Raw genomic sequence first — 10,716 nt, 5'->3', positions numbered from 1 at the left:
CCTCTCTCCCTCCGCTGACCCTTCCGGCGACCCGTAGCATGCCGCCCTCTGACCTACGGCGGCGCCGGGGTGAAAGGGCGGGTGGCCATTTTGTGGCGGTTGGTCGCCCCTGAGGCCGGGGGCCTGGTCCAGCCAGGCCAGGCCGGGTCGGGTCGGTCGAGTCCCCGCCATGTCGTCGTTCTCGGAGTCGGCGCTGGAGCGGAAGCTTTCGGAGCTGAGCAACTCGCAGCAGAGCGTGCAGACGCTGAGCCTGTGGCTCATTCACCACCGCAAGCACGCCGGGCCCATCGTCGTCGTCTGGCACCGGGAGCTCCGCAAAGGTGAGGGAGGCCAGCGAGCCGCAAGCGCCGCGTAAAGGCGCCGGGGAGCCTGGCTCGGCCCCCACCACCAGGCCCATCATCCCCGGCCAGACTCCCCCGGCCCGGAGGAAGGCCGTTGGGCGCCTTCTGGTCCCCAGAGGCTTCGTGGGTTGGCGGGGTTGGGGGGGGGAAAGGCCCACATGGGGGGGGGGCTGAAGGGCTTCATCTCCATGGGGGCCTCCAGGCCTCGTTCGGATGCAGGAAGTCCTCGGCTTAGTGACCTGTCCGAAGTTACAACAGCACTGGGGGGAAAGGTCTCTCGTGGCCACTCCTCGCACTTATGACCGTTGCAACGTTTCACCACCATCATAGGATCCAAATTCGGACGCTTGGCAATGGACTCATACTTGTGACGGTTGCTCTGGTGTGTGTGTGTGTGGGGGGGCTCATATGATCCCCTTTTGCGACCGTCTCACGTGCAAAGTCAATGGGGAAGCCGGATTCACTTAATGGCCACGTTGCTAACCCAACAGTTAAGAGTGATTCGCCTAACAACGGTGGCAACAAAGCTTGCAAAAATGGGTCAAAACTCACTTAATGACTGAAATTTTGGCTCCATTGCAGACATAAGCCGAGGAGTCCCTGTACCCACGACAAAGTTCGGGTCTCCTCGGTTCCCCAGGCCTGAGTTTCTCATGTACAGGTAGTCCTTGACTTACAACTGTTCATTTAGTGACCATTCAAAGCTACAACGGCATTGAGAAAAGAGAAAAGTGACCATTTCTCACACTTATGACCGTAGTAGCATCTCCAGCGTCATGTGATTTACATTCAGATGCTTGACAACTGACTCACATTTATGACGGTCACAGTGTTTCAGGGTCACGTGGTTCCCTTTTGTGACCTTCCAACAACCCAAGTCACCGGGGAAGCCAGATTCACTTAACAACCATGTCAAGAAAGCTTGCAACATGGGGCAAATTTCACTTAACAAACATCTCTCTTAGCAGCATAAATCTTGGGCTCAATTGTGGTCGCAAGTCGAGGACTACCTCTACAGATCGTCCTTGATTTACAACCACAGCCAGGCCCTGAAGTTATGTTGCTAAGCATGGCAGTGAAGCTGGCTGCGCCTGATTGGACGATCCCTTTTTGCCGTGACTGTGAAGCGAATAGCTGCGGCTGTTGAGTGAGTCATGTGGTCGTTAAACAAATTCGGCTTTCTTGTCGGAAGGAGGCCGGAAAGCTTGCAAACAGTGGTCACGTGACCCCAGGAAGCCACAACCGTTGTGAACATGTCCGCTGTTGCCAAGCTCTTGCAATGTTTGATCATGTGACCCAGTTGTCTGTTGGTTGGGCCGTAAAACCCCTTGAACTTCTCCCCAAAGTGTTTTTCCCCAGCAGGCAGCTGGACTTCCTTCTTCTTTTCTTTGAAGACGTTTCACTTCTCATGCAAGGAGCTTCTTCAGCTCTGACAGGATAGTGGGGAATTGAAGGATTCATATTCCTTGCAAACAGCTGATATCGTTGGTCTGTTCCCCACCATCCATTCAGAGCTGAAGAAGTTTCTTGGATGAGAAGCGAAACATCTTCAAAGAAAAAAAAAAACAGAAAGTCCAGTGGCCTCCTAAAAAAAAGCCCCTTTGGGACAACCAGCACCTGGATGACGGCGAAAGCAAAGCTGGATGAGGAATTCTGGGAGTTGAAGTCCACAAAGTTGCCAAGATTGGAGACCCCTGTTCTAGGGGGGCACTTGAGAGGTGTGGATGTATGATGTTTATTTTTGTGAACATTTGGTTCCTCTGGGAGACCAATTTAATATAAACTGTGTTTACAGACATTGCCCTTTGATATGTGAATTAGGTCTGGGTAACCCATTTGAGGAAGTTTGAGTAAAACATTCTTTTCCTTTGGTATGTTTACTTGATTAACTTAGTTTGGCTGTCTTAGTTTGACTTAGCTCGAATGTCAATTATCTAACAGAGAGGCGGATTCTCAGTCCATTGTAGGCTAGGTTATTGTTTTTAAGGGACGCTGGGAACAGCATAAAGGAGCAAAACATTGTGATATACACTTTCCCACACCAGCAAGCAAGCAGATGGATTCCATGGGTGCCGTTGGGAGACCCGTTGGAAGAGCTGGAGAACCCTGTTGGCTCAGACATTTTGGCAGTTGAAGAGCACAAAGTTGCCATAGTTACATTCTAGAGAAGCAACCTAGAACCTAAGGAGAACGATTAGGCAGTGGAACTGCTTGCCTCTGGAAGTTTTGGCTTCCAGGTTGGTGCAGGAGGCCTTCCAAGCACAAAAGAGGGTGCAGGGGGATGCGCTCCCTCCCCCCCCAAACCCCATTTTGGGCCTGGAAGACCTCCTGCACCAACCTGGAAGCCAAAATAGGGCGAAGGAAGGGTGGGGCACATACGCGGGGGGTGTGGGAGTGTGGAGGGGTATCACACACCCACGGGTGGGGCACACGCAGGGGGTGGGGGGGTCGTGCGCATGTACGGGGGTGGGGCTATGCGGGGGATGGTGCACGCATTGCATTATGGGTGTGGGCACACTGTCACACGTGAATGTGCACGCTCAGAGTCAGCACTGACCTTGCGCATCTAATCAGCCGGCTTAAAACAGCGCAAGAAATCAGGAGCCAAAAGACATGAAATGAAGATGGGAAATAAAAGCTAATTCACACCAGTGCCATTCCCCATCTTTCTGTGCTTTTGCCACTCTTGCCAGTCCTGCCCACCTGCCCCTGTCCTGCGTGGCCTTTTGTTCTTTAAGCTAGCCATCTCTCTCTCTCTCTCTCTCGCTCTCTCTCTTGCTCTTCCCCCTTTCTCATGCCTTCCCTTCCTTGAAGCTCTCAATTATTGCCCTCCGTTCTCACTTCCCCTCCGCTTATGGCTAGGCCGCCATCTCAGTGGGCTCCTTTTGAATTCCCTCTTTTTCACTCAGGCCCCATTTATTCTTGGCCCCACTTTTTGTTACCTGCAGGATAAAGTCGCTCAAATCCGGAAGGATTGGGTCCCCTTCAGTGGCCCAGTCGAGACGCCAGTGGCGAGTCTTGAGAAACCTTTTTGGGAGGAGTTTGACTTGGTTGTCATCGAGGATTTGGACAGATTGCGTGGGCGACTGCGACCTACCACATGTTTGTTGGACCCGTGTCCCTCCTGGCTTGTACTGGCATCCTGGGAGGTTACACGCGACTGGCTCCTGGACCTAGTGAACGCTTCGTTGGGTGAGGGGTCTCTCCTGGCCGTCTTGAAAGAGGCGGTGGTGAGACCCTTGCTCAAGAAGCCTTCCCTGAACCCTATGGAGCTGGTCAATTATCGTCCTGTCTCCAACCTTCCCTTTTTGGCGAAGGTTGTGGAGAGTGTGGTGGCTTCTCAGTTTCCACGACATCTGGAGGAGAATGATTATCTAGACCCGCGCCAGTCCGGCTTTCGCCCTGGGCACAGCACTGAGACGGCCTTGGTCGCGTTGGTAGATGATCTCTGGAGGGCCAGAGATAGGGGCTGTTCCTCTATCCTGGTCCTATTAGACCTCTCGGCGGCTTTTGATACCATCGACCATGGTATCCTGTTGCACCGACTGGAGGGGTTGGGGATCCGGGGCACCGTCTTGCGGTGGTTCGGCTCCTACCTCTCCGGCAGGACGCAACGTGTGTTGGCAGGAGAGCAGAGGTCGACCCTAAGCCCCCTCATCTGTGGGGTGCCACAGGGGTCGGTCCTCTCGCCACTCCTGTTCAACACATACATGAAGCCGCTGGGTGAGATCATCCGTGGTTTCGGGGTGGGATATCATCTGTACGCTGACGATACTCAGCTGTACATTTCCACCCCGAACCACCCCAACGAGGCCGTCGAAGTGACGTCCCGGTGTGTGGAAGCCGTACGGGTCTGGATGGATGACAACCGACTCAGGCTCAACCCTTCCAAGACGGAGTGGCTGTGGGTTCCGGCTCCCCGGTTCAACCAGATAATTCCATCTCTGGCCATTGGGGGCATTCAACTCGCCCCCGTGGAGCGGGCGCGCAATTTGGGCGTCCTCCTGGATGCCAAGCTGTCCATGGATGAACATGTGACAGCCGTGGCCAGGGGGGCGTTCCATCAGGTTCGCCTGGTGCGCCAATTGCGCCCCCTATTGGACCGGGACGCTCTACGCACAGTCACCCATGCGCTGGTGACGTCTCGCCTGGACTACTGTAACGCTCTCTACATGGGGCTTCCCTTGAAATGCACTCGGAGACTACAGTTGGTCCAGAATGCGGCCGCGCGGGTGATTATGGGGAGCACCAGGTACTCCCATGTGACACCTCTCCTGCGCGAGCTGCACTGGCTTCCTGTGGTCTATCGAGTGCGTTTCAAGGTTTTGATTACGATCTTTAAAGCGCTCCATGGCTCAGGACCTAGTTACCTGCGGGACCGTATTCTGCCCCATACATCCCTACGACCTACTCGCTCGCACAGAGAGGGACTTCTCCAGGTGCCGTCCACTAGACAATGCCATGGGGCGGCGCCTAGGAGCAGAGCCTTCTCTGTGGCGGGCCCAGCCCTGTGGAATGACCTCCCCCCGGATATTAGGACCACTACAGACCTCCGCTCCTTCCGTGTTAAGCTCAAGACCCACCTTTTTCAAATATCTGGCCTGGCCCAACCATAACTTCGTTACGCTCCTGAGGGGTTTTTAATTCAGCAATTTTATTTAGGGGATTTTAAACTGTGTTTTAACTGTGTTTTTAGCTGTGTTTATTGTCTTTCACTTACAAGTCTACTCTCCTCCATGCACAAATGTAATTGTCCTTGTTTTTTCGTATGTATGTGTGTCCTATGTGTATTTTATCCTTTTGATTGTACGCCGCCCCGAGTCCTTCGGGAGAGGGTTGCGGCTAATCAAATAAAATTTGATTTGATTTGATTGTTCTCTTCCTCCCCCTCCTCTGTAGCCTATTCCAACAGCTGCGTTCAGCTTTTCTCCCGACTCATTTGCGCATAACAACACAACCAAAAGCCCACAGGTGGAGACACCGGTGTTTTTTGAATTTCCCACTTCCTTAAACATTCTGTCGAGGTACACAATTTTTCTCCAGTTCTGTGTAGCATTTGGTCATTCATTGAAGGGAGTCCTCCAGTTACGACTGTAGTGGAGCCTATCAAATTTCGATCGTAAGTTGTAATGGTTGTAAAACAGATCGGTCATGGGATTGATCTATTTTACCACATTTTTTCCTGGCAGTCATTAAGTGAATGCTGTGGTCCTACGTGAATATCATAGTTGTTAAGTGAAAGCTCTGGTCATTAAGCGAAACCAAATGATGTAGTCATGTGGTTGTAGGGAGGTGACCATCAGAATTTCTGATCTGGGTCATAAGCCCTTTATTCAGGTAGGACACAATACGGGTAGTCCTCAACTTACAGCCACAATTGAGCCCAACATTTATGTTGTTAAGTGAGAAATTTGTTAAGTGTGTTTGCTCCATTTTACAACTTTCCTCGCCTCATTTGTTAAGCGAATCACTGCAGTTGATAAGTTAGTGACATGGTTGATAAGTGAATCTTGGCTTCCCCGTTGACTTTGCTCATCAGAAAGTCGCAAAAGGGGATCACGTAACTCTGGGACACGGCATCCGTCATAAAGGTGAGTTGGTTGCCAAGCCTCTGAATGTAAGTCACATGACTGTGGGGATGCTGCAAAGATCATAAGTGAAAAATGGTCATAAGTCACTTTTTTCAGTGCCATGGTAACTTTGAACGGTCACTAAATGAGCTGCTGTAAGTGGAGGACCACCTGTACATGTGCTTAGACCTCAAAGAAACTATGATGCAAGGAAGTTTTCTTTGATAGAGAGCAGGTTCCTCTTTGTTTCGTCTGCTTATTTTGTTTCTTAAGCATATTTGTATGCTGCCACAATAAAAAATGACAGTCGGTGGCTGCCCTGGGAAAATCCATAGAAAACAACAACCCCCCCACCCCCACCCCCACCCACCCCCTAAAACAGCAACGCTGCGAGAATAAAGAATGAAGGCAGAAACAATTCAAATTATGGGAAGCTGCCCTGAAACAGCTTGGCTTTAGAAGCTGGGCTGTGTTGTTTCTCTGTGTCATATAATTAATATGTGTGGGTATATACATAATCTTGTATTTATTTTGTCATGTTTATGTAGTGCTTATTGGAGGTGGTGACCCTTGGAGAGCTGCATGCAACAAAATTTCATTTTATGGCATGGCAATCAGTGTACATCCAAAGTGACAATAAAGTTATTCTAAGTTTCAAGCTTGTCCCAAAGGTGCTTTTTTTCAGGAGGCATCTGGACTTCCTTGTTTTTTTCTTTTGAAACAAAAAAACTTCTTCAGCTCTGACAGGATAGCAGGGAATGGAAGGATTTACATTCCTTGAAAACAGCTGATAATTTGCATCCTTTTAGAGGGTCGTTGAACCGTTCCCCACCATCCATTCAGAGCTGAAGAAGCTCCTTGGATGAGAAGCGAAATGTCTTCAAAGAAAAAAACCCAGAAAGTCCAGTTGCCTCCTGAAAAAGCCCCTTTGGGACAGCCATGAACTGGATGGCTGAGAATCTCTCCACACTTTTAAATTTCAAGATTGCAGAAAACCAGTAGAGCTGCCTGGCCCCCCTGGGGCACGTATATGGAAGTAACACGGATATAGGGGGGATATGCCCTGTGTTTTTATTTAAAGAGTCCCAGAAAGGAAGGCAGCACAAGCACCGTTTCCACTGTGGAATAAAGAGTGAAGTGAGAGATTTTTCAGTACCGCCACAGTAGGGACAAATGGAAATGGATCAAAAAAATCAGCTTTGAAATGTGCTTGCTCAGCCTCCAGTACAGAATACAGAGATATCCCCGTCTAGTGTGCGTATTCTGTCACTGGCTGCCCCAGAGCATGGTTTCTCGCTCAGGTGAGATGATCAGGGGCACGACAACGACCTGCGAACATGGAAGGGGTTTGGTGCCTGGGCTCTGGGAGCCATTAGGTGACATCTTTCGGTTGTCACTTGCCTGAGTTCTTCAGATAAAGCTTCCCCCACCCCCCCTCCTTTTCTTCCTTGAGATTCTGCAGTTTTATCTCTTTCATGGATTTATTAGGCCAGCCAATTCCAACCCTGGGACCCCTGGGCAGCATATGAGGACAAGACAACAGAGGCAGTTGATTTCCCACCTGCATAAAACAGGTGGAGAGAATTTCTGCCGCTCAGGGTTGAACTTGTGAGGGCCTTCTGAGCTTGGTGGTTTCTCTTGCAGACCTTTCATGACCCAGCTGGGTGACATCATCAGCATAGCTGGCTCAGGGAACACCTGTAAGAAAACCACCAACTGAAGAGAGCAGCCAGGACTCCATAGGTCTCTCTGACCTCCTGAGCCCGTGGATCTCTGCAATTGGGAGGTTCTGCCTACCCAAGGAGCAAAGAACTGTCAGAGAGGTTTGCCAAGGGTGCTTTTTTTCAACCGGACTTTGATTTTCCTTGAAAACATTTTGTGTCTCCTCCAAGAAGCTTCTTCCATTCTCAAAGAACTGAAGAAGCTTCTTGGATGAGAAGCGAAACGTCTTCAAGGAAAAACAAAGTCTGGTTCCTTTTGAGAAAAGCCCCTTTGGGACAACCCTGACCTGGATGATGGAGAATCTCCATGGACACTGCCAGAGACGTGGGCTGCTAATACTATTAGGGCCCCATCCGTTAGTATGATTTGAACAACTGCAGACCCCCCCCCCAACACCTCCCTCCCCAATTAGCCATCTGCTTTATGCTAAAAAGGAACAAATGGTGTTTGGCAACTATTAAAATGAAGTCATTAAGAGAGATATTTCCTTTCTCCATCCTGATATCCATGGTGGTAGTTTATGCCTCCTAAATATTCCAATAAGTCCATCAATTGGGTTTTAGGTCTTGCTTTTAACCTGGGGGTCCCTACGGGGGCCAGAGGCTGATAGTAAATGACTGTGAAATGCTACTGTTGGCTTTGCCAGCCCATGATTTCTGAAGCCCCCGGAGCGTTTGGCAGAAATGAAGCTTTCTTAAGTCTTCCGGACTCCAGTGAAACGGAAGAAATGTTGGTGCCCAGACCAGCCCCTTCCTCCCAAAAGCCTTGGTCGCCCTTTGCCTAGACCAGGGGTGTCCAAACTTGGCAACTTTAAGACTTGTGGACTTCAACTCCCAGAATTCCCCAGCCAGAGCTGGCTAGGGAATTCTGGGAGTTGAAGTCCACAAGTCTTAAAGTTGCCAAATTTGGACACCCCTGGTCTAGCATAAGCTGTTATAGGAGATAAGCTTCCTTTTGACCAGTCATGGCGCGACTGCCTGCTGATAACTTTTCACTCCGCTCTGCTGCTTGGTGCCAGTCCTTGCAGCTGGCGTGGAAGTGGGAGCTAGCAGGAGAAGCTGCCTTGTTTGGCTCTATATTGGGGGAAGTAGCAGCTGTATTTGCCTGGAGGTTGAGATATTTTCCTCCAGCACTGATGAGATTACTTAGTTGGGTCATGAAACATCTGCAAGAAAACAACCAAACTCAGAGAGCACCAAGGACCTCATAGTCCTCCTCCTCCTCCTCCTCCTCTCTGCAACCCCCCTCCCTTCTATCACGGATGAGGTTACCATATCCACTTCGATAAGTAAGCTCAGAGAGCATCAGAGCCCATAGAGTTCAATCCCATAGAGCAACAAATAATCTCTTTTAATTAGTTCTTTGCTGCACAACCTGCCCTGTAGTGTAGTCTTCCACCCAAGAATTGACTGATCTAGATAGCCTAGGTCTAATGCACCCAATTCTCATGTTAAATAATAATTTGGGTACAGGCATCCTTCCCAGAATGCAGCATTCGGTCCTAACGCTGAGCGGTGCCTGGCAATGACCAGTCCGGTTCTTCTGAGCTCCTTGAGCTCAGAAGCCTAAAGTCGAAGCCAAGAGTGGCCACTGCTTCAGCTTTCTCTCTCTTGCTCAGCCAGTGGGATGGAGGGCAGTTTGGAAAACCTCCAGTGGGCTTTGCCGCTGGCCACAAAGGGCCGTGGGTGCCTGGTGCAGCCTGCCGGGTGCATGGTTATCCCGGATTTAGTTTAGTTTACTTTATTGTCATGGCATCTTCTGCAAGGAAATGAAATGCGATCTTCAGCGTACAATGACAGTTCATGTTGTGGTTGTTAAGGAATCATGTGCCGTCATTAAGCGCAACATCAGGGGTGGCCGGTTTCCTCATCGACTTGACTTATTGGAAGCTGGCAGTGAAGATCGCAAGGGGTGAGGATGTGACTGGGGGAAGCTGGGAGCATTGTGCCTGTGTGCCGGTTGCCAAGTGCCCCACTCATCATCCTGGGACTGGGGAGATACTGCGACAGTCACAACTTCCAAGGACACACAGTCTTCTTGTTGAGCCCTGTTGTAACTCCGAATGGTTGCCGAACAAGAAGTCACTCAATGAGGACTACCTGTATAGTCCAAAGCCCTTCCCTCTCTTTCGTGGTTGACAAAGCATAAGTTTGCCCCTGATGACAACAATGGGAGCAGCCCCTTGGTGGGCTCCGTAGTGCCCCGGGGTCTCTGGCCTGATGGCAGAACCGTCTCTTCAGGCTTTCTGAAAGAATGTCCGGGGGAGCGATGCTTCCCTGAGATGCTTTTACTGGTAGTCCTCAACTTAGCGACCACAGTTGAGCGACACAGTTGCTAAGTGAGTTTTGCTCCATTTTATGACACCGTTGTTAAGTGAATCACCACAATTGCTAAGTTGGTAACACGGTTGTGAAGGGAATTCCCCACTGACTTTGCTCGTCAGGAGGACTCCAAAGGGGACCACGTGACCCCAGGGCACTGCGATCGTCGTAAATCGCCAAGCGTCTGAATTTTGATCACGTGACGGTGGGGATGCTGGGACAGTCATAAGTGTGAAAAGTGGCCCTAAGTCATTTTTTTTCCACTTCTGTTGTAACTTTGACTGGTCACTAAATGAATGGCTGTAAGTCAAGGACTACCTGTACAAGAGTAAAAGGAAGAAGCTTTCTGGAATTTATTTTATTATTTTATTTTATAATTTTTTATGCTATCTGTCAGAAAGGGTGTAGGGTCTGACTAGATGACCTTCAAGGTCCCTTCCAACTCTATTAATCCTGTTATATCATATCATATCATGTGTGTGTGTGAGGGGGGGAATGTATTAACCGCCCATCTTGCCACTCTTTTTTTTTAATTTAAAAAAAGGTTTTTATTAGATAAACCTTAAAACCATTGGACATAGTGCGACATTTCTGGCATAAACATTTCCGTATAGTGTTTGGATCTCACAACAATTACATTTTATATCCATTACGTAGGTGTGTGTGGTCAGTCAGATTACCTGTCCGTTCATCCTTTCTTTTATACCATTACTAATTCCTACCTGCCACGCATTCTTAATACCCTATTTTCCAATTCTTAGC

The 10,716-nt window shown here is 49.6% G+C and overlaps 1 protein-coding gene across 2 annotated transcripts in view; it reads left to right on the top strand.

Moving 5' to 3' along the window:
* The first annotated feature begins 30 nt into the window (after positions 1-30).
* RPRD1B (regulation of nuclear pre-mRNA domain containing 1B) overlaps positions 31-10,716 on the top strand; it is a 47,788-nt gene continuing 37,102 nt past the window's right edge. For both annotated transcript variants that reach the window (XM_081948129.1, XM_081948128.1), the window contains exon 1: positions 31-320. In XM_081948129.1, coding sequence (XP_081804255.1) covers positions 170-320 — 151 coding nt within the window. In that variant the 5' untranslated portion in view covers positions 31-169. The remainder of the gene's footprint in view (positions 321-10,716) is intronic.

Source organism: Natrix helvetica, assembly GCF_964273705.1.
Source record: "Natrix helvetica genome assembly, chromosome: 3".
NCBI lineage: Eukaryota > Metazoa > Chordata > Lepidosauria > Squamata > Natricidae > Natrix > Natrix helvetica.
Note: the sequence above shows the minus strand (reverse complement) of the source record. Positions and strands in the feature narration are given on the sequence as shown.